Raw genomic sequence first — 26,745 nt, 5'->3', positions numbered from 1 at the left:
AAACGAACCATCCGAGTCAACAGTCAACAGGTCAGAGCATGGGGTAGGATCCGTTACATATAGGAACTTGAACAAGCGTGGATAGAGGTAGTTATTGGTATGTTATTAGACCAAACAGACAACTGTACAATCTTCTTCGTGAGTGCTGCAAATCGTTGGGAGAGTAATAACTGGGTTGTTTTTCCTGCTAGATAGGCATGCCGTGCATTTCAAGTACAGGACATTAACAGTCAACCTTCGCAGCTTGTCATCCTGGACATAATTACTTGCTAGTAGCCTAAAGCCGCTAGCTTGGCCACTTGTTCCGCGGCAATAGAGCGACCGGATTGTTCTTGAGCTTGCTCCCCAAACTCCCTTGCCCTTCGCTTTATATCGGCACCCATCCTGCCACTGTCCAAAATCTTGAGGAAAGCGCCGGCAAGGCATTCCGCTGTCCACTCGGGGCTTGTATCCTGACATGCCCACGTACCAATGCCGAGATAGTCGACGAGCTGTGCGAAGTCGTACAAATCAATCCAGAGAGGAAGAATTATCTGCGGGACACCGGCGCTGTTTGTGATACCAATTCAATCAGCCTGAGCCAGTCAACCTCCTAATGGGAATATACTCACGCAAGAGCGTCATGGAAACACCCAGAACCGCCATGGTGAACCGACGCTACCATTGTGTCCGTTAGGAGCAGTGATGGAGGCTCTACGTCCAGCCACTTCTCAGTCCTGAAGCGACCTGACGATGATGCCTTCGCACTGTGCAGAAAGCTATCGTCTATTACATCAGGCAATACTACTTTCCATAGCACCTGTATATCAGTTTGTCCAAGAACTTGTTGGATCGCGTCCACCATCACTCGAGCTCGTTGTTCAGTGTACTGGTAGTGGGAACCAAGGGCGATCATCATCGTCGGAGCCCTCTTGACCCAGTCTAAAAGGTCACTTCCCTCTTCCCGCTCATTTCCAACATCAGCCAGGTTGATGGGGCCTGCGCAAACAACATTCGGTGGAATATTGTCTAACGGGAAGTGTGCGCCTGGTAATGTCTGAGTGATCCACGGGACATCTGGCTTGTACAAACCCAAAACGTCGAGAGGCTTCTGTATTCCCATGCTCTTTAAGGCTGCCTTTCGACCGCCAGCGCCAATGGTTGAAAGCACGCAGCGGAAAGTTTGAAAATTCAAGTATATATTTGCGGGAATGAGACTCCACGGAACAGGAAATGGATAACCGGATCCCATCCTACATCAGTGATTGTTAAACTACATTCAACGTCAGAGGAAAATGAATGTCGTAGAGGTCTTACGCAGGATATTTCCAAAGCACTTTATGGCCCGGTTGTACAGCCGGTGCAATGCCTGTGAGAGCATTTGGCGTGAGGATGACGTGAGCTCGGTGCATATCTCGGGTGGCGTCGACTGCCGGGTTAAAAACCATATCCAAAACCACAACTGCAGGGTCTACCTCTTCAATGATTTTCCTTATCGACAAGTACATGTCATAGTATTCATCTGCGGGCCATGGCGATAGACCGTTCTTCATAATACGACAAAACCCCTCTGCAGACTTCAGACCGGGAGCGTGAACCATTTTTTCACTGCTGGAAATCTGCGTCAAGGGTGAGGCCTCGGCATAGCTTCGGCCATCTAGGGCGTGGAAAGCGATCTCTGGTGCTTCTGGGATAAGCTTGCGGGCCTGGGCAGACGCCCGCTTGACCCTCCTGGCGAACCTGGGGAACGAGGCGTAGTGAACCTTTGCATCCGGATGTGACTCGAGAAGAGCGTATGCTGTGGCGAGGTGAACATTGGCCAGGCCATGTAGCTCACTTGTAACGAAGAGGATTGTGTTGTTTTTTCCGCGAATTTGTTCGGGGGCTGGTTTTGACATCAAAGATGGCCACAGGGCCACCAGTGCCGCTGCGAGTGCAAGCAGCACCGCGACAGGGTGTAAAAGGCGATTGCCCATGTCGGAGAGGGTGGGAAATTGAAAAGTCTCGATTTATTCAAGGTAGATAAAGCGATCTCAAGGACTCGAACTGGGAAGTTTGAGATAACTTGGACTTTGGCTAGTGAGGGAATTGCTTTGCGCTTACGTGTGATTGTTGTATGAGAATGCGCTACTGTTACAAAGTGACCCTGTATTACAAAACCTCTGATAGATTGATATCCTGACCCTAGCCAGAATGAGAGTCTGATATCCCCTCTTCCGGTCGACCCGGATGACCGGCACAAGAAAAGATCGTCATCATTATCATCATCAATTTGACACAATTGCATGGATCAATTTGACCGCAACGGATCCATCAGTTACTCGAAATGAACATGAAAGGTGAGATTCCTCTGGACCCTTGTCGCACAAGGCGGTCATACATGGCAGAACACCTCCTAATGTCTGGCAAATGCCTCACTAGCGTTGAACAATCAGCAAGAAAATAATAGTTGGCCTGCTGAGACTGAGGACTAGTTTGCTTTGGTGCATTTTGGCTCCTTGTCGGGGTCAAATATTGAATCCCTGATTCATCCCACGCGCTCACGTCGCACAGAACTAGGTAGCTGAATAATCTGTCACATATATCGGGGTATCGGATTCCGGATGTATCATGCTATTGAAGCTTTCTTCCTTCATCATAGGCGTCCATCGCCACCTGCCTCGTCATCGGCCTCGTCACCGATCTCATGATAGTCCTAGCTTTTCCTTGATTTTTCCTATAGCTAGCTGAAGCCAAAGACTCCGGACCATCCGGAGCCTCTCGGCCGTCCGAGGTCATCCGAGGTCATCTTTATCTATAAGACTGACCTAGCAGACCTCAATTAGATAGGAAGAATAGCAAGAGCTTCTCACACACATGATCTTATCCATCTGCTAGATGCAACATAATCCGATGATAACCCTCAGCAACCTCATTATTAATTAATGGATATCTCCAACGAAATATGTTTCGTAATCTTATCACACTAAATCCAAGATCTCTTTCGCGAGTTGTTTCTCTTCAACTTCTTTCACAGCGATAATAATAGCGACAGCAACTACACAGGTGATCGAAGCGATAACGACAGCAATAAGGAAGAGCATAAAGGCGATAGGTCTTAGGGCGATGGCGATGACGAGGCGATGCAACCTGGCTATGTCCGGGACTTCACGGCGAGTCAGGCCGCCTTCCGCCTTCCGCAAGGTATTCTGGACCTACAAGAGCCAAGATGGAGCCACTACTATCGTACACTTTGCAGTCGTTTTGGGTGTTCACCCATCGCCCTTGGCGTACCGCAACGCATACGACTACGCCCAGGATCTCACAGCCCTGATCTGGGTTGGCCGGCTGTTGTTCCTTGAGTACAGCCTACCGAGGTTTAGCTACGATACGCTTATATACCGCTGGCCTTGTCGAGCTGCTTGCCCATCACACCCCGAGCGCCTAGAGGCGATTCGGACCAAGCTTCCTGTCTTGCCTCACACAACACCAAGACATATAAGTTGCTTGTCTACCGGCTGCAGCCAACGCAGATAAACAAGCAAGATGCAGTACTTTCCCAACTAACGTTGCCGCAAATACATTGACCCATTGTGCCCAATACTCAAACCTACAGCAACACCAAAATAGTTATGCACTTTGCCGTCCGAACTGCACAGTGCCTTGGTCGAGCTGAGGTGGCTTACTGGAAGGTTGCAGGGGCACGTAGTCAATTAGAGTACGTTTGAGGGAGGCTCAGGCGGTGGTCAGTGATCAAACGACCCTATTTGGGTCCGCAAAGAAGACTCCTCCACCATTACGTTGGCGGTAATGGAAATTCGGTCTTCAGCCTCATGCAAAAATCCCTATGGATTAGCTTATCCGACAGGCCGCAACCAAGTAGTATGGGTTGAAGAATTTACGCGATTACCAGCTGGTCCCAGTTACCGAGCGATTATTACATTAGCAGGCCAGATCAGCTAAAGCCAGTGGGCTTACTTTTATATACCTAGCTAGTAATGCCTCAAAATGCATGCAGCCGATCATTTACTGAAGGGTCTACGGGAGCAGTAGGCATCTGATGATTATTTCGAGAAACTCACAAACAATAGCTTAGCAAAACCCAAGCTTAAAAGACGTACGTTTCGCTCGGCAACTCGCTTCCTTGCGAGGGAGAGACAAAGATATATGTCAGTTGCAGTTAGGTAGATTCTTGTTGGAGGCTGTCAGCTAAGCAGTATTGTGGGATCACGGCATGACACTGTCAGGTGTTAGATGAGGCGAGCAATGGGTCGTCGACAGCATACATAGCACATTCCGCCAGCGGCTCACGAGACATTATTGCCAAGACCAGGCCGTCCTGGGTAAAACCGATTGGATTGCTCTTGTTGTCTCTATCCTCGCGAAAAGAGAAAATATACTACGTATTGTACTGAATTGGTTCACTGGGTGCAGCCAAGACGGCCCAAGTCAAAGAATTATGGAATTTCTCAATAAATATCACTGGGAAGGCCTTGGACTGCTTCTGCCTGATTTTATAACCTGCAGCGGCACTAAAATAGCTGTGCACTTTGTCGTCCGTACCCCCTGTTGTCTTAGTTAGCTGCACCGCAATATGTCACTCTATCATTCGTCAATGCTCATGCCGCTTCCCCCCCCCTCAGTTTCTGCGTATATCACCCAAAGAGTCATGGCTATGTTTGGGTCAGTGGTAGCACGAAAGAGACCGGCTTTTGATGCCAGAGCCAGGGAACTTGCTCCGTGAAACCTCAATTTTCTGAGTTTATCATTGTTTGAAGTGCAGACGACCACAACTAGCTTATAGAGACAGATCGGGACAAGAAGCCGATGGGTTATGGCCGTAAGGAGTACCCCGGGAAGTAGTGGCATGTGGAAGCAGCGAGAGGCGAAGTTATGAGGAGTGGGGGGGAAGTAGGCAAGCAGATCCCTCTCTACAACGCCGATTCATCAGCTCTGGATACTTAAGCCTACACCAATACGTCCTAGCACCACAGGGATGTTGCAGTCAGTGTCTTAAAGCTAACTAACTAATTTCCCAACCCTAGCGTTAACCGATTGACTAGATCTACCTTATGACGAAGAATTTGTCCCAACAAACACAACAAGCACAGCCGAGTAAGTAGCAGTCGCTACTAACGTCTCGATGTTCGAGCTCTTAACCCCAAACGAAAGGGCGCACGCAAATATAATCATAAACACTGACGACGTGATGAGACTCTTCGTCGGCGACGGATGCACAGACATGATACACATCGGCGCAACAAGCACTACCACTGCGACGAGTGCAACCGATAGCCGAACCAGATTGTCCACGAAGGGAGAGATCTCGGCCGGTGGCTTCCCTTCGTCGAACTCCTTGCTACGGTATAGGCGTTCCTGGGCAGAGTAAGAGAGCTGAGGCGGGAGCCAGTGTCTGAGTTTATCGCGAAGGACATCTGGTGCTGGATTCTTGGCGTTATCGTGTAGGTAGTAGTAGTGAGACTCGAATGGGCGGGTATGCTGGTAGGTCGTCGTCATAGAGGGAAACTTGAGCTTGAGACGCTGTTTCCTCCGCTCCGTGGTCTCGCTGTGAATCCGATTGGATTCACGGATATAGTTATAGTTCCTGAGTGCCGTTGCTTGAGTTTTTAGAGCTTTGAAACAATCTGCTTGAATCTTGGCTCCTTACTGTAATCATTAAGCAGTTCGTTTAGCTTCCCTTTGTCATAACCTCGTCCCCGAGTGCCTGAAATGCCTTCTCTCATTTCAATGAGCTCGTTTTGGATTCGGACGATGTTCAAACGGTGAAGGAACTCGAATCCGAGGAAATGGAAAGTTTCCTCTTCAGTTCGTGAGGTGTCGACATAGTTGAACAACTCGGCATCCTTCAGGTCTTCATTTTCGAGGGCTCCAGTCGCAACGTCAACCATTTTTCTTGTTTATTCAGGTGAGCTTAGCTACAACTGACAGGAAGAAAATGAATCCGGTCCAGGGGATGAGTGAGCATGTTAAAGGGATGCCTCAGGTAATGTAATGCTTTATCATCGCCGCATGGCACGTTACCCAATTGGGATATTGAGGCCCTGTGGCGCCATGCTACGTATGATAACTGCCCTCATATGCCGCCGCGTGGTTAAACGCTCATATTACTGCCCGAATGGCCATGTGATAGGGTTGGAACTTACTCCACCGGACCAACCACAGCCAAGGAACCTGCACCCTCTTTGCCAGGCTGGGCATGGCCAACGTGTTGATTGAGAGATATAATGTTGCGGGTACGGGCTCCTGTGGTGCCATGGCAAATTAGTATGAAGGGATGATGTATCTTAACAAGGGTGCCCTTTAGGCTTGGCCCCAAGCGTAATAAATTATGTATTATATGTGATGTCGCGTTGGGTACCTATATATAGGTACGTTCTATTCCGTCAGGTCAGCGTCCTTTCGCTCATCGCCCTAACTTCAATCCCGGATTAATTCTTATCTTATCTTTTCAGTCACTCTGACTCTCGCTGATACTGCCTCGGAACATCAGCAGAATCTCTTGAAAGCTCCTGGCCAGCAAGCCGAGGAGCAAGATGTTGAGATGGCGACCTCATCACAGCCTGTTCAAAAAGACCAACCGCCGGCCGCATCAACGACCGGCTCCTCTAATGGTCTCTTCATCGGGAAGAGGTATTATGGATGTTGAGGACGCGACAGATGACCACACCCCAATAGATCTCACAGATTGGGCCAAGCGCTGCTGCCGGCAATTCCTTCTAGACATTATGCAGCGTCGGACAGAAAGGGATATAAGGATCTTGACTCAGCCAAGCAACGATTTGAAGCATTTTATTATGCAGAAGATGAAAGACCGAGATCGGAAAGAGGGCAATGATGCCCCTTCCTTGAATCGTGCAAATGGGGTGCATGATGACAATCCATCTACATCGCCGTGGAGATACGCGCGCAGCGAGGCCGATAGCGATTCAACATCAATTTCGTGGGCCTCTGTGAGCTCGCAGACATCAACAACCTCGTTGGCATCCCAGATGTCCGATTCTTTCCTCAATGATGTGCAGCAGAGTGTGAACCTTCTGCTCCAGAGTCTCCGAGAAGGGGAGAAGCGGTTGTCATCTATCGAAACAAGCAACATACTTCGCAGCTTTTTGGACCAGTGGAGATATCGCTCCTCGAAATTTCCAGATCCAGAGAGAGCCGCGGAGCTCAATAACGCTATTACCAGTATCAGAATCGCCATTGAAGATTATAAAGATGACATACCTTCCACCGGCTTTCGTAAGTCTTCCTTTCAAGAACAGGCGTACTAATTAACTAACATACGAAGCGGACGTTGGTCTCAAGCTTAACGCCTGTGAACAAACGTTCCGAGACACAGTGCTGAAGTACCTGGGTACGGTGAAGGGAGAAAAGGAGCTTACAAACATAAGGAAGGCGCTGAATCGACCTAAAGAATGGGAGCACTGGCACGAGGATTACCCAAGCTTGACATCGACGACTAAAGGTATAGCAACCGACGTGCAGCAGGCGCTTCAAAGTGCTGTAGAAGCCCGAGATGCATATCTAAGAGCGGCCTACAGCGTAATCCCAGAAGTCATACAGATGTATGCTGAGAGCAATGGATGCCGGGCTAAATATAATAAGGGTGGGGTACTATTTTTGCCGCTTGATGCTTAGGCGTGTGATCTGGAGAATTAGAATTAAAATTGTAACTGGGTATTTCTTTTAATTATATGTAATAGGGCCATTGAGGTATTGTAATAGGGCCATTGAGGTATTGCAAAAGGTAACCAGTTGGACTAGAAACCTTAGTCTGTCTGAGTAAACTGCTGACCTTTAAATGGCTGGGTATTTAGTCTGTATTGTGATTCCCCTTGTGGGTGTTCTTGATCTGGTGTGTTTCATGATTATATGCTTTTGTTTAAAAGGCTTATAATATGATTCAAAATAATAATATTGACGGTGACTATTGAGCCTCAAAAACTTCCCGCGTCGACCGTGGCTCGTGTAGCTATATTGAAGCCAGTTTTATACTTGCTATACAAAATTTCTCTTATTGTTTTGAACCTCCCTAATGGTGTTTACATGCCTCTATTTCGTGGTTCTAGAACCAATAACTTTATAACCTCCATTTTACTGGTGTTGTGATTGGCCTATGTCAAAACTCGCCTATAACAGAATTCCATTTATATTTACTTATTTTGTATACGCTATCTTACCTATATCTGGGCTTATAGAACTCCTTCTAGCTAAATCAGCGAGGAAAAACCTTACAGCTATAAAGCTATAGGATAAAAACCTCGCTGCGATTTCGCTCTGCTACCCCAAGGGGCTACATGTTGTCTTCTGGTCTGTACTAGTAACTCCGTCACCAGCCTTGTCTAGGTGACGGAATTCCATTTTGTCGGTGATTTATTCAGGAATTACAACAGGAACAGGCCCAAAAACACCCAAAGTAACAGGCTTTTATTACTGTGGGGTCCCACTTTAGGATGTCGTCTCCCTTGTATGAGCGAGTCGCCAAATGAGAGTTAATCCGGCTGTTATAAATCCCAACGTGCTCTTGGGTGATTCCCCAAAAAAGTATGTTCAACGCGTAAGGCATCAGCGTTGTCCGCACCGAATATGACTACAGCTGGCTTGGTAGAGTCAAAGAAACCTCTTTATCAGCTGGTGGCGACACCTCAGCGACTGCAGGCATGGATTGGCTCGCCCTGCTTGCCGAAGTGGACGTAGCGCTAAAATGTTAGATCTGAGGGTAATGGACCGGAACTCGGCACTACTATGGCTGAAGATTCCCTCTGGGAGGTGCTCCTGGACCAGTGTCTCGACTTCAATAGGATGCATCCACGTGGGCCTCTTCACTAGTGCTTTGCGGCCACCCGGAAGTTCCGGTGAAACAGAGTCCGCGGATGATCGTATTCAGTCACATGAGAGATTAACTACTGGAGCCCGCGTTCGCCTCGCTAGATGTGATCAATGAAAAGCTCAGCTATAAAAAAATCCGAACCGAAACGAGGTTAGCACACCGTAACGCCCGTCAATATCAAGCGCTGGATCGTCGGACCAAGGCAGTCGAGACTCAGTTATCAACGCTAAGGGGGAGAATAATGGGGCTTCATGACTAGGATCACTGAGAATGCCTACGCTATGCCGCCCAAGGGAGAAATATTGGTAAATAGCGGCGTTCGATATTTCACTAGTTTGTCTTAGTCCAGACTAGCCAGATAACCATACTTTAGGCTCGGCTCCGAAGGCTTCTATGAACATAACACCCCCGATCCAGCCAATTACCCACAATGAGTGTTGAATGTGGCTGTTTCCCAATCTGAATCGTGCCACTAAGGTCCCCTCTACCCACATTCAGCTGGCAAGGCCGAGTGCCTCTCCCTCGGATACATTAAAGAGCCAAGCCCCCTCTCTGTTCTTCAGTAAATCTATCATCTTGCTTGTACATAGTCTTCTGTCTTCTCGCTTGAACTGAGCGTCCAACCACCACCATGAAGCTCCTTACGACCTCTCTTCTGCTCCTATTAAACGCGGGCGAATCTCTCCAGTTTGAGATCCCAGCCACGCTTGCTCTCGGCCGAACCCCAGCCCTTGTCGCCAAATCAGTCGGGTACAAGCTTCTCTCTCGCCAGGATAGCTGCGATGGCCAAGTGTGCGCCGACGTTTGCATTCCCTCCGACGCCATGTGCTGCGATGTTACCGTCGGAATCTACTGCGAGGCCGGCACAACCTGCACAACATCAGACACGTGCATCGATGATAGCTCTAGCAGCGGTGGTGGTAGCTCTCTGCCCGATTGCGGCAGCGGCGAGTCGATTTGTGGAGGCGGTAAGTGACCTAAAACCACGATATTATCCTTATGTTGGACATGCAACTTACTCTCCCACCTTGCAGGCTGTATCTCAAGCGACAACAATTGTTGTTCCGACGTAACGGGCGATTATTGCGAGAACGGCATGGTATGCTTATCGGCAAGCAGTTGCGACGATACCACTGGTAACGGTTCTGGGGGTGACTCTTCAAGTGCCTCTGCAAGTGCCTCTTCAAGTGATTCTTCGGACGAGAGTTCTTCGTCTGGTAGTTTCTCATCGGCAACCAGCACTTCAAGTGACTCTAGCACGGCAACTGGCGATAGCACCTCAAATGACGATAAAGCAGACGCTGCATCTACTCTCAGCATGAGTATGGCCCTCGTCATTCTCAGTGCGGTTCTCGCCCTTATTTAGGGTCATAAAGAGCTGTAGCCCTAGAGTTAAACATCAATCCAACCCTTATGATACCACTTCTTTAGTGCGATTAATTACTACCTAGTATATCAACCTTTCTATTACAGTAGCAATCAGTATACATTTTTCCTCCTAGTCAGATATTTAGTATTATATATACAGCATCAACCCCATTCCCTTACCGATAGCTTTCAGCACCCTACATCATGGCTACCCTAAACCGCTTCTATAATTATAATTTTGCAACAACATTTCTCTTACAAGATAAAGAAAGAAAGGAAAAAAGGAAGATAATAATACATGGCAGAGCCAGCCTAGGGTAGGCTATGAATCTCACTTCGTCTATCCAGACTTTGCAGAGACTTGTTTCATGCCAGCGCTTTTGGGGACTCTGAAGAGCCAGTAGATGGCCACTGTGGCGGCCACATTGAAGCCGATGTACACCCATAGCAGCCCAAAATTGCGCCAACGATCCGCGTAGTCGATGTTGAAGGTCGCGAGAAACTGGTCAGTGTTCGACATCGGGCAATATCTACAAGTATCCACTGCGGCAGGGTTGAGCAGATGTCCGCCAGCGGTAGAGGCATACGGGCCCAGAAACTCGAGGCAAGACATGTTCGTAGGCGGCGCTACCTGCAACTCTTCGTTGGACGAGCAAACCACCTTGCTGCCGTGGATACATGTTGACATCACGCCGCTCACCAAATAGGTTGCTGGCGATACATGATACATGAAGTCGCGCCAGATGGCTGGTAGGTCCACACGTTTAACACCCACACTGCGGTACGATTAGCCACTTGTCTCCTCTAGTCTTATTGTGAAGACTCTTGACCCAAATAGGAGTAGACTCACCCGCAAAAGGATATGCAAAGCATCCACATTAAGCTGGCGAGAGTGCCAGCGAGATCGGGCGTGTCGAAAATAATGATGACGAGATGAGAGAAAGTACTGGTAAAGAGAAAGAATTGCCAGAGGAACAAGAAGCCGAGCAAGCCGCGACTCGCAGCATCATCACCAGTGGTATTGGCCTGGAAGCCGACAGGATAGTACCAGCAAAAGAACACCACGGCAGCCAAGACGGTATTCCAGGCTATCTCAACAACGACGTTGGCGAGGAGATATGCTGAAGCTTTGGTTAGTATGGGCAGTGGAAGTTTGCAAGGTTCATATAGCACTTACTTTGCCACCTGTAAATCTTTGAAGTTCGCTCGCGGACCTCATAGATAGCGCGCTGGGGGATAAAGAAGGGCATAATCTGCTCGTTGAGATTGCCGAAAAGCACTAGAAACATGAAAAAAGCATAGAGTTGGTTTTGTAAGCCCTGAAGACTGTTCTTGGCGCTGAAGCTGAAGCCGATGTATAGTGACTAAAGAGTTTCTGTTAAAATCGTGGTGCTGGATAAGTGGGAAGGCATGTATTTTACTTACTGAGAAGATAGCGAGTGATGCTTTCGAATAGATATAAGTAGGAGATCTCCAGTAGTGGGCGGCAGTTCGCTTCAAGACCTCCCACGACTGAACAGTGATAGGAGCAACGAATTCCTGATGTTGAGATGCATCCACCTGGTCGTTAGTACCCGGTTGAGGCGAGTTGGAGCGATCGCGAAGTCTCTGGAGCTCGGCCTGTACTTCCTTGTACTCAGGCGAAGAGCGCCAAATGTCAAACCACTCCAACGATCCCTTGCCTGGTGACGTGGATTCCAACATCCATTCAGCGGGATTGGCGTTGGCTGGGCACTTGGGCGCTCCGTTGCGCTCTAGATAGCTGATCAAGGTTGATGAATTGGGCCCGAGTTCTGCCACGCGTGTCAGCATGCTCTACGGAATAATAAGTTTCGTTAGGCCGACATACCACCAAAGTATACAGTCTTGCCACCAGGTTGTAGCAGCAGCAGTCGATCGAATCGTTGGAAGAGCATGGCGGAGGGCTGGTGGATCGTACAGAGGACGGCTTGCCCACTATTGACAAGTGTTTGGATAAGATCGCATATGGCCCACGATGTTTGGGAGTCGAGACCAGATGTCGGCTCATCCAAGAAAACAAGAAGCTGGGGACGAGCGGCCAGTTCAACGCCAATTGTTAACCGCTTGCGCTGTTCGACATTAAGCCCGCTGCCTGGAGTACCGATGATGGCATCGGCGAACTCTTGCATACTAAGCATTTCAATAACATGATCGACGTAGGCGAGTTTGTCTTGCTTGGAGATCTCGGCCGACTGTCGCAGGATTGCGCTGAATACTAAAGCTTCTCTCACTGTCATGGTATCAAGATGTATGTCCTGTTGCTGGACGTATCCAACGCGATGCTGGAAGGAAGCGTCTGTGGGCTTGCCGTCGATCAGTGTATCGCCAGAGATGAAACCCATGGTGACACGGGTGGCCAGCGTGTCTAGCAATGTCGTCTTTCCTGCTCCGGATGCACCCTATCTCCAAGTTAGCCTACGGCTTCTTAGTCCATTGATCGGTGACCGGCGAACTTACCATCAAGGCAGTACAGGTTCCAGGTTTGACCCAGCCGTCAACGTTGTCAAGGATCCGACGTGGCTGCCCTTTGATCTTGATATCGTAGCAGAGATTTTGCCAGTGAAACACAGGCTTCTGCTCGCCAGGTATATCTTGCTCAGGTTTCGTATTGGCTTCCGTCTTTTGAGCACCAGCCGGCCTGCTGAGTGGGGGTGACTCGGGGTCTTGTTGCTTTTCGCCCATGGAAACGGCCGAAGGGATCTTACCACGGCGGAAAACTAGGACCTCTCCTTGCGTCTTCGGGGGCTTGGCGAACTCGGCAGCGACGATATAAGCAATAAAGAAAAAGCCCAGGTATGCAAAGAGAATCCCAATGTCCCTAGTTGAGTTTTGATCAGCATTGTGACACCACTGAGAAGACACTTGAACCTACCGCCACTTGTTCTTATTGTAGTACTCAAAGCTGAGTGCTAGGTAGCGATCTCCATCAACAGTGGTGGTTCCTGGGAGGGCGCCTACAGTGGAGCATATGGTCGAGTCTACTGGAAGTACCTCATACCCCGACCCAGCCGGTACAATTTGGGCGCATGGGAACTGCCTCCCGGAGAATTCATTCGCCATCAGGGCTTCGAAAGCGTAGGCGAGCGGGTTAATGTAGTTCATCCATCTTGACCAGCCAGGCATGTACTTCGTTGGGATCGTGAATCCAGTGTAGATCATAACTCCCATTGTTAGAAGAGAGCTTGGGACCATGGCCTGAGCCGAAGTGCGGGTGACGGAAGCGAGAGTCCGGTAGAGAGCGGACATGACGAGGGTGATGACGTATGTTGTGAGGCAGAAGAAGAAGAAAGCCCCGGCATCTTTCCTAAGACCAGCCATGAAGTAAATGATGACGTTGAAGAGGAACATGTTTAATGTCTTGTAGGGAAGGTCAATGATATAGCTGGAAATGGCCTCGACGGATTGGTGGTAAAGGGCATATCGCTTGTGTTTTTCGACAACTGGCCTCTGTGCATAGAGAGTTAGGACCTATATGCCATGGATTAGCCACATTCTTCAGACATCACAGGGAGCAGGTCTTCTACCTCGAGCTGGCTTGAGAAAGCATTAAAAAGCAAGCTGAAAAACATGAGACCGCCGCGGTAGTAGAAGCTTGACGTATCCGGCTTGAGGTTGTAAAACATGCTTCCAAGGATCAAAGCCATGGTCAGGTTGAAGAGCAGCTGCGCAATGGTAAACGCCGGGTCGCCCTTCAGTCTCTGGACGCTGCGCCAGAGGACGATCCGGATCTGCTCCAAGTATGAAAGCGAGTAAGGAGACTTGAGGCGTTGCATCTTGCTCCTCTCTCCCAGCCGCGATTGGGAAAACTCATCGAGGCGCTGGACCGGAGGGTGGGACTTTTCGTACGTTTCAAGCTCTTGTAGCAGGAGATCGCGTTGGAGGCTTTGCTTCCACCGCTGCGCGAATTCATCTGGAGTCCGTGGGGGCAAGGGCTGGAATCCTGGTTTGACTCGGCGCTCTTCGGGGCTTGTCATCGACGTCAGAAAGTCTGGCGTAGTCTGTTTATCAGGGCCTGGGAGTGGTTAGTTAGAAGTAACACAGCGATGGGTAGAAAGGAACCCTTACATTCAAAGCCCAAATCCTCAAAGTACTGCCTGGCCTCCTGAGTATGTCCGAAATAGATCTGTCGTCCTTCGTAGAGGACCAAGACCTTATCGAACAGCTTGCCTTGTCGTCAGCGCCATAAATTCAGAGGGTAACGCCATGTAACTACTTACTTGATACGCTGACTCGGGAGCCTGGTACATGGCGACGATGGATGTAATATCCATCAGATCCGCTTGAACTCGCAGCGCGTCACAGAAATTAATTGCGTTTCCGCTGTCGAGACCACGGGTAGCATTGTCCCAGCATTGAACCTTTGCACCTGTGAGCGTTGCCTCGGCGATACTAACGCGCTTCCGTTCCCCGCCGCTGACTCCACGAACATAGTCATCGCCCACTCGTGTCTTCGCGGTGTGGGAGATGCCAAACGTGGCCATCACAACGTCTCGGACCATATCGCTAGCCTCTTCTTTTGACAAACCTCTTGGTGTATAGTTCGTAGCCGCTGCGCGAGCCGCGAATGTTAAAGTGTCGCCAACGGTGAGATGTGGTAAATGAGTATCGACTTCGGCATTATAAAGCACGTCGCGACAGAACCAGTTGTGCATGTAACGAGTATCGATGCCTTTGATTGGTATTAGCGTTGACATCGGAGAAAGAGCCGCAAATTCAGGATATCCTGCATACCTCGGAAGTTCAAGTAAGAGTCGGGGCTGATGCTAACGCCGTCCGCCTCGCCAGATATCGTCCTGAGAAAGGTCGAGCACCCAGACCCGGGGGGACCAAGCACGATGCACATCTCGCCATCTTCAACAAGGCCTTCCAAATCTCGGAGGATGTCTATTCTTCGGCGGCGGCTGCTGTTCATCCCGACCAAGTTACGAATGGAAGAGAGCAGAGAAAGCCAGACGTTGCCAACATCCTTCTGGTAATCAGAGCCCAGCGAGTATCCGAAGGCACTCAGATCACGGAAGGACACTCCACTTTTCCGGGTCGGCGGTGCTTCGGGATCAGATTGAATCAGTGCCATAAATGCTTTCACCCAGGCGACTGCGTCAAATATAGGAGAATGGGGGTCCAGTTCGCTGCCGCTGAGTGGAGCTAGGGCGTTCGCATTGCCTCCAACAATGTTGGAGTTGGCGGTAATACGCTGGGTAAGCTGTACCAAGTCAGGCCCCATAGCCTCGGCACGCTCGTAGGTTTGGCTCCGGTGGCAATTGGGGGCGTGATGGCTGATATTCTCGGTCATGGTGTCTTCGGAAGAGTTACGACCAGTGCTCTCCGTATCGTTTTCAAGCGAAAGGGGCGGTAGTTGTAAGGACGCCGGCGGCCGTTCTCCAGAGGCCCAAGTTGTTTGAGACGCCGAATTTGACGGTTCTATTTCTTTTTCGGTATGCATCCTCAGCTGTGAAAGTGTTGATAATACGGATGGGGTGGCGACGAGGCCTTGAAGAGGGAATCGGGAGCTGTTAAGATGGAACGGTGTGATGATAAGACGGTTTAAAATGAATTATCACCAATGCTACAACACGACTACATTCTATAGCTTCCTATTAATCCTGATTCCCATCACCAATAAACACGCTTTGCAAATCGTCAACTCGGCCGCTCGACGTCCGCGGGCTACCGAGCTCGCATAATTCGGACTCACGGCCCACTTTCTCGGAAACTGCGCCACCAAACCGCTAAGCTAATACAATACGAGCATGGCCGCTCAGCCCGCTCGGTCTCTCCGTAATTGCCAGTGACGTAGTTGTGAAAGTGCCGCGCAGTCGATCCGGAAACACGGCAATGCGAATTAATCAAGCGGGGTGGTCTATGGTTAGCCCAACGGGAAGGCCAAGAATTTGAACTTTCGTGATGCTTATTTCGTACTGCTTGTGTCCCTTGGCAGTCTACCTCCGCCGGGCTCAGGCTAGCGGTGCGGCTGTGGGATTACTTACCCTACATGGTGTGTGCAGTGTATTGTGTATACAACTTCTCAGGGATCTCAAAGATCATCTATAGTTGTCTTAACGACCTGCCGCCCTAGATACCCTATATCGTGATGATATTCTCAGCTGCCAAGCCAACCCATCAACACAGAGACCAGTGTAAAATATTATCATGTCAAGGTACTGTAAAACCCTAAGTTCAAGAAGGTATTGTCTCTAGATTTCCACTCTTACCCGCAAAACGATCGATATTTGCATCTCCGATAAGGAGGCACAAGAGTGAAAAATGGGCTAGGAGACGCTAAATTCCTCGGCACTTGAGTGAGATTTCACGGCAATCTTGGATAAGCATCTTGCCCCCTGTAAATAGACCTAAGACTTCAAATCCCACTCCGCATTTAGTATCTAATTAATTCATCGGAGGTCCGCGGACGCCCGTCTCACTTCAACGCTTGAACTCAAAACATGGCTGAACGAATCTGTGCGTAATCCTGAGACTCAGCCCCTGTCTCGTATTTGCCGACATTCCCGCGGACCAAGATGTTATTACTTAGTTAGCAGTAGCCCTTTCCTAGGCAGATAGTCAGATCCTCCGTCATCAGACCACAAAACACGCCAGCGTTATGTCGTCTCGAATCTACCACTTGCTGTTTCTGGCATGTGTCCCCTCAATCTCAATTGCGATCCAGATTGGCGGAAGCCTAGATCGGAATCTCGACTTCAGTCACCGCAGATTGGTGGTCAAGACCGATGTTCTGCCCGTCAACCAGAACCATGAAATAGTGCCTGCCGCGCAACCAGATACACCTCATGCAGAGCCTCGCACCGACACCCCAGGGCTATTGTCAATCCGGAGTTCGCAATGGCCCCATGTGCCAAGGTCAGAGGACGAACAAGATGGACTAGACTGCTTCAGGAGTCCATTCAACGAGCTGTATGTCACCGACTTTTTGCAAAAAAAGATAGACGCCGTGACGGGAAACTCCAATTGCTGGCTCAAGAAGGGTGTCGCTGGGCTAAAGGACATGCTCGAAACAAATATCTCCGCGTCCCAGATCGCTGGCTTGTCAGTTCCAACATGCCCAGTCAATATTACCAGCTCTGGCAACACCTATTCAATCGATTTCCCGAAAAACACATACCACGTCAATACAGTGTCAGAGTTTCTCTTGATTCTGATGACCAGCATACACTGTAAGTTAATCCCCCGTCCCAGACTGAACATGCCTGACCAAACAGTGGGATGTATGACTCTTGCTTTCTTCGTCGTATATCCAATCATCCTCGTCTTGTCGTCCTTGATAGTTCTCTGCGAACTGATAGAGCGACCGTTGCTCAAAACAAGAATTGAAAAATGGCAGATCATCCTTTACGTGGTCTTCTTTCTACCGTTTGTTGCCATTGGCATGGCGTGCGGCGTGGTTGGCATGGGATTGTCAGACCATTTCCGAACGGAACACGGGGTAAGCAGCGCGTTGCAATTGCAGCTATGACGCTAATTATTGCTTTAACAGATCATCGGACTGGTCACTGCGGTTCTCTCGACGTTCGCAATCGGTCTGTACTTTATCGAGAGGCGTTTCCGGTCGTGGCGCTACATGGATAGGCGATGGTACCGGATACGGAAGATCATTAGATACTTTGACATATTTCTCTGCCAGGCCGTGCTCCTTATATCGGGGTTTGCTTTGCCCGATGGTATTGATGACTTTGGAGTCATGACCCTTTGTGGAACGAGCATCATATCCACCTCGTTGTCATTCTCGGTAGGGATGATGGTAGGGTTTATATGGAACAGCGCCATGGCGGCCATGACTCTTCAATGGTGGCTTGTTAACAGGGCCAAGCTGGATAAGCGCCAAAGCAGGTTACGTCTGTGGACGTCACGCGTCTTTCGGCGGAATACGGCCAACTCTGAGGAGCAGCTGAGTTCGGGCGTCTTTGATGGACAGCTGACTTCGGACACCTGTGATGGACGCAGGAACTCGGACAGTTACAGTACCCAGCAGTAGGCGAGTGCTAGGCAGAAGACCGGGAGGGCATGTCTGTAAATTTGGATTTTGGATTTGCGTTTGTCAGTCTGTGGACGTAGCTAGATTCAGGAATCAAGTCCTTCGCGGTGGACCTTCATTCAAGGGCAAGTGCCGAAACCTGCGTATGTCGCGCAACCTCGGTGGCACTGACGCGTCGGGTATCTTCATGTGCCCTAGTAGAAATAGAGAGAAATGAATTTAAAAAATAAAAATTAGAGGGCTCCGCCTTCGGGTTGGCTCGACCATATCGTTGCTCTCGTGCTCGCGTGTAAAATGAAATGCAGTAAAAACAAGAATGGGGGTCTTAGAGGTGACGTACGCATGCGCAGCAGAATGGTTGTGCGACAATATAACGCTGCAATACGGAAATCCAGCTTTACAATTCGGAACTCCCGTGATAATAAGTGTCCATGCGTCGCACATTCTCGTAGCTGCTCGGCTTGCAACCTAGACGTGAAGCCGTGCTGATCGGCGTCCGCGGGCCCGAAGGTGGCTCATCATGCGCTGGCGCAGCCACACACGATGCAACGCCCTAGAAGATCCGGATGCCCGCGGAGGCGCGTCCCTTGTTTCAGTGGCACCGGATGGACGAAAGACTCCCCGTCTCGGCCGTAGACAGGCCCGGCGGTGTGTTCCGTTCCAGTGAATAAGCCCCTGTAATGACCTATTCGTGGATGGCTACGTCGTAGGATCATCTAACGTCATAGGCCGCCATATTCTCCTCGCAATATAAAGACGTCTACCAGGCGTCACTCAGTTAGTGTATCTTGTTTTTAACTCGCAACTCATATACCCGCCTTCACGACTCTGAAAAGTACCTAGCCAACGAACCACATCGGCAAATCATCATGGCGTCTGAATGCAAACCCATCCCACGGCCTCCGCGCATCCCCCTGTTGGGCAATGTCGGCGACATTGATATGGAATTTCCCCTACGGTCCTTGACGCATTTTGCAACCAAGTACGGTAAGAATCACCCCGATAAAAATATTCTGCGTGTCACAGCATGGTTTGCTAATTCCGCAGGTGCCATCTACAAATTGACGCTGGCTGGCAAGAAACTCGTGTTTGTGTCCTCTTATGATTACGTCCATGAAACTTGCGACGACACGAGATTCCAAAAGTCCATTGAGGGTGAACTCGAGGTAAGTCGGATCTCGCCTGATGCACAAGATGCCCTGCTGAATATTCGCTCCCCAGGAGCTAAGAGATGCCGTCCACGACGGCCTTTTCACAGTGAGCAACCCTCCCAAATACTGAATATGACCTTGCGAAAAAAGCACATCTAATCGTCCATCAGTCCAAAGGAGCAAGCGAGCCAAATTGGGGCATTGCTCATCGTGTACTAATGACTGCCTTTGGTCCCCTAGCGATTAGGGGAATGTTTGACGAAATGCATGATGTGGCAGGTCAACTTGCCATGAAATGGGCTCGACACGGCCCCTCAACAGCCATTCAAGTTGGCGAAGATCTAACACGACTCACGCTGGACACAGTCGCGTTGTGTTCAATGGGGTTCCGATTCAACTCTTACTACCGCGACGACATGCATCCATTTATCGCAGCCATGTACGCCGTGTTGAAAGAAGCCGGCGACAAGACCATGAGGGTGCTTCCGTCCGTCTTCCACAAATCTGCCGATCGCAAATACAAGGCCAATATCAACATCCTGCGCACCACAGCCAACGAGGTCTTGCAATCAAGGAAAAAGGAAGGCGAGAACAGCGGCCGGAAAGACCTGCTGACCGCCATGCTCAATGGTGTCGATCCTGTGACAGGCTGCAAGATGACCGACGAGAGCATCATCGACAACTTGATCACCTTCCTGGTTGCAGGTCATGAAACCACGGCCGCCACCTTCACCTTTACCATATACCAATTGCTCAAGCATCCCGAAGTTTACCGCAAGGTTCAACAAGAAGTTGACGATATCATCGGAAAAGGTCCCATATTGGTGGAACATGTTGGGAAACTGAAGTACTTGTCCGCGGTACGTGGTTATCGAAGCCATCATTGGCAAACGCACTCCAAATTAATTCCCGCCCTCGTCACAGTACTAACCTCATTGCTCATTAGGTCATCCGAGAAGTTCTACGCCTTAGCGCGCCAATCCCGGCATTCGCCAGAGAGGCTATTAAAGACGAGACAATTGGCGGCATGTACAAGGTCAAAGCTGGAGAACAAATCATCTGCATGTTGTCCAAGTCACACCTTGACCCAGCAGTCTTTGGTGATACCGCCGAGGAATTCGAACCGGAGAGAATGCTGGATGAGAACTTCGACAGGCTCATGAAGGAGTTTCCTCACTGTTGGGCTCCCTTCGGCACGGGAATGCGAGGTTGTATCGGCCGGGCTTTTGCATGGCAGGAAATGACTCTCGCCTTGGCCTTGCTGATGCAAAACTTCAATTTCGTCATGGATAACCCGTCCTATACCCTGCAGATCTCGCAAACGCTCACCATTAAGCCCAAGGATTTCAACGTTCGTGCTATCCTTCGGGACGGCCTGACGCCTACTCTTTTGGAATCTCGCCTGGCCGGTTCCTTCCGTGGCGATGTTCCTAGCACTGGCTCGGGGGCAACAGATGGTAAAGGCAATGGAAGTTCTTCAAGTCTGGCCTCAACGACAGGTGGAAACATGAAGAAGCTGGCCATTTACTACGGTTCGAATGCTGGAACGTGTGAGTTCATGGCCCAAAGATTGGCAAGCGATGCTACCGCCCAAGGTTTTAAAGCTACAGTGGACTCATTGGATGCTGCTCGAGAGGCACTCCCCACCGACGGACCCGTCGTCATCATCACGGCTTCTTACGAGGGACAGCCACCACACAATGCCGCCCATTTCGTGGACTGGATCGGGAATCTGAAGGGCACCCCCTTCAAAGATGTGTCGTACGCCGTCTATGGCTGTGGTACGTTCGGATATTCCTCCTTGAAGTCGATTTACTCACTTTAGAACAGGCCATGGAGACTGGGTCAAGACGTATCAGCGCGTTCCAAAGCTGGTCGATTCTACGCTAGAGGAACTGGGGGCTCATCGAGTTTGCCCCCTAGGGACTACAAATGCCAAGGATAGGGACATGTTCACAGACTTCGAGACGTGGGAAGACGAGACACTTTGGCCTGCACTCGCAAAACAATTTGGTGGCCGAACCACTGACGACAAGGATGTAGAAACAGGCCTCAGTGTCTCCTTCTCGACTCCCAGAGCCTTAACCCTCCGCCAAGATGTCAAGGAGGCCGTGGTTGTTGAAGCTCGCACTCTCGAGCCAGGGGAAACAACTGTGGGCAAGAGGCATATCGCCTTGGCACTCCCCAGTGATATGGTCTACTCGGCAGGTGACTATCTCGCCGTGTTGCCGCACAACCCGAAGGAAAGCGTAGCAAGGGTCATGCGGCGCTTTCATTTGGCGTGGGACTGCCATGTTACCATTGCCGCCTCCTCTCCAACAACCCTGCCAACAGATATCAGTATTCCGGTCACTGACGTGCTGAATTCTTACGTGGAACTTAACCAGCCGGCTACCAAGCGCGTAAGTATTGGTTCCCATTAAGCAAACTGATTCCATTCCGGAATATTACTGCGGCCTTCAACTGACTCGAGAATACAGAACATACAGGGCCTCTGTGAACTTGCGAAAGATGACGCCCTGAAGCAGAAGATCAAGCAGTTCGGGATTGACGGCTACGACACAGAGGTCAAATCCAAGCGGCTTTCGGTGCTAGATATTGTCGAACGATTCCCCGACCTACCAATCCCTCTTAGTCTCTTCCTCCAAATTCTACCACCAATGCGAGTGCGACAGTAGTAAGTCAACCTCAGTTCCACCTGTCCGAGACAACAAGGTCTCTGCCAAAATGAGACTAACCTGTGGTTCCCATAGCTCGATATCCTCTTCTCCGCTTTCGAACCCAGGCATAGCGTCTTTGACTTACAGTGTCCTTGACCAGCCAGCCTTGTCCGGGAATGGACGACACCTCGGTGTAACAACGTCCTACCTTTCATCCCTTGCTGTGGGCGAGAAGCTGCAAGTATCAGTCCGCAAGGCTGCAGGAACCTTCCGTTTACCCGTCAATATGGAAAACATCCCCATCATCTGCATTGGCGCTGGCACGGGCATGGCTCCATTTAGAGCCTTCATCCAGGAGCGTGCGATACTGCTCGAGAGCGGACGTACCCTTGCGCCTGCATCGTTCTTCTTCGGTTGCCGCGACCCCGGTGTTGACGATCTCTACCGTGAAGAGTTTGACAAGTGGGAAGCAGCCGGCGCGGTCACCGTGTTCCGGGCATACAGCGCAAACCCTGCGGCCTCGCTGGGATGCAAATATGTGCAAGATCGTATCTGGCGAGAAAGAAAGACCTTGGTCGACCTATGGCAGAAGGACGCCAGGATCTTTGTCTGCGGCTCTAACAAGATGGCGAGTGATGTCAAGGATATTATATTCCGGATTATTATGGAACAGAGTGGGAAGCCAGGGGATTCGATTAGCGAGGAGGCAACGGCGGCATGGTTCGAGAGTGTCCGTAACGAGCGATATGCTACAGATGTGTTTGATTAAGTTGGTTCAGGGGGGGTGTATCATAGAATTTCGGCATCTAGCACTCTATAGACTCTTTAACATGATTGACATTTACAAAAAATAAAATCTTCACAGCACTTATATTTTCAATTAATCATAATTTTTCTGTGAGTTGGTGAACTGTAGCTCTATGCTGCATCCGTTATTTCACAGTCTCTGAGTAAGGATCGGTGGTTTCTATTGAGCAAGGGCAGGTAATATTCCCCTATAAATTAAGTGGGCGGATTCCCAGCTCCTGCCTTATTTTCCCTGTGGGGCCACAGTAGATTGGCTTCAAGACCACACTTCAGGCTCAGGTCGAGGGCACTTAGGTTAAAACGATCTTGTGCTAATACCCATGGATCTCAACCAATACATCAAGAGTACCCAGAGACCTGAAACCTGAATTCTGCTGTTTGAAAGAGCAATCAGTGGATGATCTGATAATATATGACGGCCGTGCTTAGTCTGGGCTGATGGTTAAAGTGTTACGCCCTGGTTGGACTGGGGTTCGCAACCGGCAGAACCGTAACGTACTCACCTTTTCTGGCCAATTACCCAAGGATCGTAACCCCAAGAATCGCAGTAACTGCACTGCGACTTAAGTTAACTTACACCCTACGTCCTGATCCGTATTGGGAACTGAACACTACGACCCGCGCCTACCCTAGACTGCTAGCCTGGACTAAGCACGGCTCTCACAGAAAGCGTAATTGTTAAAGAAGTTATGTGCATACTGATATAGTCCTTAATAATTAATTTTAACTAAGTTTAAGTATTATTATTCAGGAGAAATACATAGTTAGATATCCACCTGCTTATTCCAGGTAGGTTAAATATCTAGCGATACCTAGCCAGTGCGGTTAGCTAGATAATTAAATTATATTAATAGCTAAGAAGCTATATTTAGATTCAGTATACTCCTCAGTTAACTACTTAGGTACTGGCTGTCTAGTGAGGATTACCAGGATTACATACTAATCCTGGTGATCCCAGATCATATTCTTCACAATGTAATCTAGGTGATCCAGAGTGGTTAGTCGAAAGTAGTGGGGGCGCTTATGCCCACGTGGCAACGGATGTTGCAGCCGAGCGGGGACGTGACGGCTCGGACTTGGAATTGAACCGTGTCCCGCACAGGTTTGTTTTCGGACTCAGAATTGAACCGTATAAGTGCCATACATTCTTATTCGGACTTAAAATTGAACCGTATACGGTACATTCTTGTTGTTCGGACTTATAATTGAACCGTTTACCCTAATGTGAGAACGACCCAAATGCTTTGTAGAATCCGAAGTCCGAGTTGTTACGCCCGAGGAATATAAATCAACCTTCTCTCGTTATCATAAGTCTAGGAGCCCAGTACCACAAACCAATTCGGGCCAAACAAACCCAATCAAGATGGCGACCAAATCCTCCGACCTTAACGTCTATATTACAACAGGCTCGAGCTCGGATACTAAAAGCTCTTTCCTCTCCGTTACACCACCCCTGCCTCAACCTCTAGGCCCTACAGCAACACTATCCTACATCTATTCTACACCGCCCTCTTTTACCCTAACCAACAATGCGGACCTAACCCACTACTACGCTACTGCCTCCTCTGGCCCCCCATATCAGTTTCCTGGCGCAGAGAGTAGCACTATCACTTATCTGGATTTCGGGCCTAATCCGGAACAGGAAGAAGGGTTCTGGCACCGGACGCAGACTATAGATTACATTGTGGTGCTTGAAGGGGAGCTAGAGTTAGCTCTGGATGGAGGCCAAAAGAGGGTGGTAAAGAAGGGAGATGTGGTTATACAGAGGGCACCTATGCATAAGTGGAAGAACCTGAGTAGGACGGAGAGCGCGAGGTACGTGGCTGTGCTGTTAGGAACAAAAGACGCAGTAGAAGGAGTGGTAGAGTATGGTGGAGAGAATTTGAGATAGAAGTGTAGCCGCAGGACTGAGGAGAATGTTAGTATATGTATTACTGACTTAACATTTTGCGCCCGGCCAATCTTCAAGGATACTTCAACTGCAAGGACTGCTGTCCCATAAGCATGCTGTCACGGGCTGGGGACCGACATAGATCCTGGGATCACTCCAGCCAGGTACTGAGAGACACTTCAGGCGGTAGGTATGAGTGACCCAAGGGATGCATTGCAGCATCCACAATGGAGGCCTGGTCGACAACTAGGTTCTTAAAGCGGCGACGGATCTCTGGGCTGAATGCCTCGGTGGAAGACTAGCGGGACTTTGATCAACCCAGGGACGGGAGGAACGGTTTGCGGAGACAACAGTCCTGGCCCGGAATCTGTGTCTATGTTGTCCCATTTCGATTAATCTATACTTGGGTGCCATGGAATCAATACTGAGTTCCTTCCTGGCTGAATAGCACAAGAAAGACCCTGGGTTGTGACACGACAGTGGATACCTGTTGCCCAATGCCTTCCAGATCACACCCATGAGCCTCTTTCCGAAAGGCGTTGGCAAGCACGTAGGGACTGGTCAAGGAGATCAGAGAGGAGCTTCCAACCAGGGCATCGAGTTTCGGTGTGAGTGTCCCTGGGTGGTGATGTAAATATCTGGTAAGGACACTGACTGGGTAGGAATTCCACAGGATTGCGCCGGTTGAAAGTTCCCCCCAAGCCACGAGGTCTCTTATCTTGTTGCTAGCTGGGTGTCTCAAGACTGTCTTTTGACCCCTATGCCCAGTTTTCCGCCGACCACCCCCGGTTCCCCTTCGCCGACGTACGTACTAAGTTCTCTGGGCGATGTAGAGCCGCGTCTAAGGGGTGGGTGGATCTGGAACGCCCTCAACTATCGTCGTGGTTAGTGTCAGATTGTTGTCGTCGGCTCTATCTGCTATAACTTCCCTTTTTTAACATTTAAGACGTCCCTGCTAGCAACCAGCTAGCCTAAAAGTCCCCCACCGCCCGTCACACTAAGCTTCGGCTTCTGGCCGCCTTTTACAATTTTCCAGTCCCAGCCACGCCTGGCCATTTCATGTGATTTAGTTCCCTCTCCATCTACTATCTGATTCTTCGGATCTATTGTCTTAATCAACCTGTCTAACTCATCTTGTAAATTCCGTAGGACACCATCCAGCCCCCTAACGGCCCCTTCTGGATTCTTGTAATCCTCAGCTATTGACCGAATTCCTCTGACAAGTGGGTCAGACCAAGCTCGGAAAGGTTTGCCATAAAGCCGCTTGTCAGCCTGCAGTGGCATGTCTTTTGTGTATTCCGGCGTAGATGTATCCCTCCAGTTCGCAATGAAGGTAGTATACCCCATACAGACACGCTCGCCATTCTCGCTTTTGATGGTCATAATCTCACCGATTGCCTGATGATAGCTAGGCCAGAGAGAGAAGAGGTTCCCTGAGGTCGGGACTGTTAGGTTGCTGCATATTGATAGGAAAGTTCGTCAATAGTGAAGGTATTTTGAATGTTGTCAATGAGCGTTAAGAGCTGTCCTTTGTCGTCTGAGAATCGCGGAAATGGTGCTTGGCTACGGAGGATAAGCGCCCAGGCCAGAAACTGTCCCACGAGGTAGCATGTGTAGCAATTCAGATTCTCCATCATCTCGTCGCTGTCGTCGTCGTCGTCGTCAAAGCAGAGAAGGATGCCCCCCTTCGTGATAGCACGCAGCCTGGACTGTAATTTTTGTGCTGCTAAGAGGAGGGGGGTGCGATATTTAGCGATCAGCTTCTTGGTTTCAGCACGCTGCATTCGGTCTTCTGTGTACTGGTTGGACCACCCTGTAATACCCGCGGTGAGAAACGAGCCGACGAGGGAAATGACAGCGATAACGATTGAGACGACGTCGACCATGATTACGCTATGTTTTCGATGCAATTGCTTGGACGAAGGACACAAGGTGTGGGCCAAAATAATGACTCTAACAAATGTTTTTAAGAATCAGTTCTTATTGACGATATTGCTCTCTATTTATTAGACGGTCTGCGTCGCCTCGGCCCTTTCTTTTACGCGGCCTCT

The 26,745-nt window shown here is 49.7% G+C and overlaps 9 protein-coding genes across 9 annotated transcripts; 5 read left to right on the top strand and 4 right to left on the bottom strand.

Annotated features, from left to right (window-relative positions):
- Nucleotides 1–174: 174 nt before the first annotated feature.
- On the bottom strand, nt 175–2,132 carry BGZ61DRAFT_445845 (uncharacterized protein). Its single transcript, XM_046245139.1, has 3 exons — nt 1,297–2,132; nt 612–1,232; nt 175–549 (listed from the first exon to the last, which is right to left on the bottom strand). The coding sequence occupies exons 1-3, from the start codon at nt 1,953–1,955 to the stop codon at nt 270–272; spliced, it is 1,560 nt and encodes a 519-aa protein (XP_046108933.1). The 5' UTR covers nt 1,956–2,132; the 3' UTR covers nt 175–269.
- A 2,896-nt stretch (nt 2,133–5,028) lies between these two features.
- BGZ61DRAFT_345352 (uncharacterized protein) lies at nt 5,029–5,867 on the bottom strand (the record flags this gene model as incomplete). The annotated part of the gene is made up of 2 exons (XM_046239781.1): nt 5,029–5,576; nt 5,627–5,867. The coding sequence occupies 2 exons, from the start codon at nt 5,865–5,867 to the stop codon at nt 5,029–5,031; spliced, it is 789 nt and encodes a 262-aa protein (XP_046108932.1).
- A 645-nt stretch (nt 5,868–6,512) lies between these two features.
- On the top strand, nt 6,513–7,629 carry BGZ61DRAFT_566473 (uncharacterized protein; the record flags this gene model as incomplete). Its single annotated transcript, XM_046255928.1, has 2 exons — nt 6,513–7,215; nt 7,265–7,629. 2 exons carry the CDS (start codon nt 6,513–6,515, stop codon nt 7,612–7,614), a joined length of 1,053 nt encoding a protein of 350 aa, XP_046108931.1. The 3' UTR covers nt 7,615–7,629.
- Nucleotides 7,630–9,393: 1,764 nt separating this feature from the next.
- Nucleotides 9,394–10,251, top strand: BGZ61DRAFT_445844 (uncharacterized protein). The gene is made up of 2 exons (XM_046245138.1): nt 9,394–9,774; nt 9,841–10,251. The coding sequence occupies exons 1-2, from the start codon at nt 9,438–9,440 to the stop codon at nt 10,170–10,172; spliced, it is 669 nt and encodes a 222-aa protein (XP_046108930.1). The 5' UTR covers nt 9,394–9,437; the 3' UTR covers nt 10,173–10,251.
- Nucleotides 10,252–10,514: 263 nt separating this feature from the next.
- BGZ61DRAFT_344722 (ABC-2 type transporter-domain-containing protein) lies at nt 10,515–15,488 on the bottom strand (the record flags this gene model as incomplete). Its single annotated transcript, XM_046239726.1, has 11 exons — nt 10,515–10,950; nt 11,025–11,295; nt 11,352–11,538; nt 11,600–11,967; nt 12,024–12,594; nt 12,653–13,013; nt 13,068–13,663; nt 13,720–14,207; nt 14,255–14,357; nt 14,413–14,864; nt 14,927–15,488. The coding sequence occupies 11 exons, from the start codon at nt 15,486–15,488 to the stop codon at nt 10,515–10,517; spliced, it is 4,395 nt and encodes a 1,464-aa protein (XP_046108929.1).
- Nucleotides 15,489–17,420: 1,932 nt separating this feature from the next.
- BGZ61DRAFT_491557 (uncharacterized protein) lies at nt 17,421–18,185 on the top strand (the record flags this gene model as incomplete). Its single annotated transcript, XM_046250446.1, has 2 exons — nt 17,421–17,636; nt 17,688–18,185. The coding sequence occupies 2 exons, from the start codon at nt 17,421–17,423 to the stop codon at nt 18,183–18,185; spliced, it is 714 nt and encodes a 237-aa protein (XP_046108928.1).
- Nucleotides 18,186–19,054: 869 nt separating this feature from the next.
- On the top strand, nt 19,055–22,765 carry BGZ61DRAFT_529337 (cytochrome P450; the record flags this gene model as incomplete). Its single annotated transcript, XM_046253386.1, has 8 exons — nt 19,055–19,172; nt 19,233–19,351; nt 19,407–19,442; nt 19,507–20,196; nt 20,283–21,117; nt 21,167–21,738; nt 21,817–22,013; nt 22,090–22,765. The coding sequence occupies 8 exons, from the start codon at nt 19,055–19,057 to the stop codon at nt 22,763–22,765; spliced, it is 3,243 nt and encodes a 1,080-aa protein (XP_046108927.1).
- A 1,401-nt stretch (nt 22,766–24,166) lies between these two features.
- BGZ61DRAFT_474744 (uncharacterized protein) lies at nt 24,167–24,694 on the top strand (the record flags this gene model as incomplete). Its single annotated transcript, XM_046248604.1, has 1 exon — nt 24,167–24,694. The coding sequence occupies one exon, from the start codon at nt 24,167–24,169 to the stop codon at nt 24,692–24,694; it is 528 nt and encodes a 175-aa protein (XP_046108926.1).
- Nucleotides 24,695–25,660: 966 nt separating this feature from the next.
- Nucleotides 25,661–26,580, bottom strand: BGZ61DRAFT_474743 (uncharacterized protein; the record flags this gene model as incomplete). The annotated part of the gene is made up of 2 exons (XM_046248603.1): nt 25,661–26,092; nt 26,296–26,580. 2 exons carry the CDS (start codon nt 26,578–26,580, stop codon nt 25,661–25,663), a joined length of 717 nt encoding a protein of 238 aa, XP_046108925.1.
- Nucleotides 26,581–26,745: the final 165 nt, after the last annotated feature.

The sequence above is a fragment of the Ilyonectria robusta genome, assembly GCF_021365365.1.
Source record: "Ilyonectria robusta strain PMI_751 chromosome Unknown BGZ61scaffold_4, whole genome shotgun sequence".
NCBI classification, from domain to species: Eukaryota; Fungi; Ascomycota; class Sordariomycetes; order Hypocreales; family Nectriaceae; genus Ilyonectria; species Ilyonectria robusta.
The sequence above is the reverse complement of the archived record's forward strand: the minus strand, read 5'-3'. Positions and strand labels throughout refer to the sequence as shown.

What these genes read in the sequence shown, in the direction of transcription:
- BGZ61DRAFT_445845 (XM_046245139.1), bottom strand. Translation starts at nt 1,955, where the DNA reads ATGGGCAATCGCCTTTTACACCCTGTCGCGGTGCTGCTTGCACTCGCA. An exon ending in GTGCTTTGGAAATATCCTGC is followed by an intron (nt 1,233 to 1,296) that starts GTAAGACCTCTA and finishes TCACTGATGTAG; the next exon opens with GATGGGATCCGGTTATCCAT. An exon ending in TGTTTCCATGACGCTCTTGC is followed by an intron (nt 550 to 611) that starts GTGAGTATATTC and finishes TATCACAAACAG; the next exon opens with CGCCGGTGTCCCGCAGATAA.
- BGZ61DRAFT_445844 (XM_046245138.1), top strand. Translation starts at nt 9,438, where the DNA reads ATGAAGCTCCTTACGACCTCTCTTCTGCTCCTATTAAACGCGGGCGAA. An exon ending in CGAGTCGATTTGTGGAGGCG is followed by an intron (nt 9,775 to 9,840) that starts GTAAGTGACCTA and finishes CCCACCTTGCAG; the next exon opens with GCTGTATCTCAAGCGACAAC.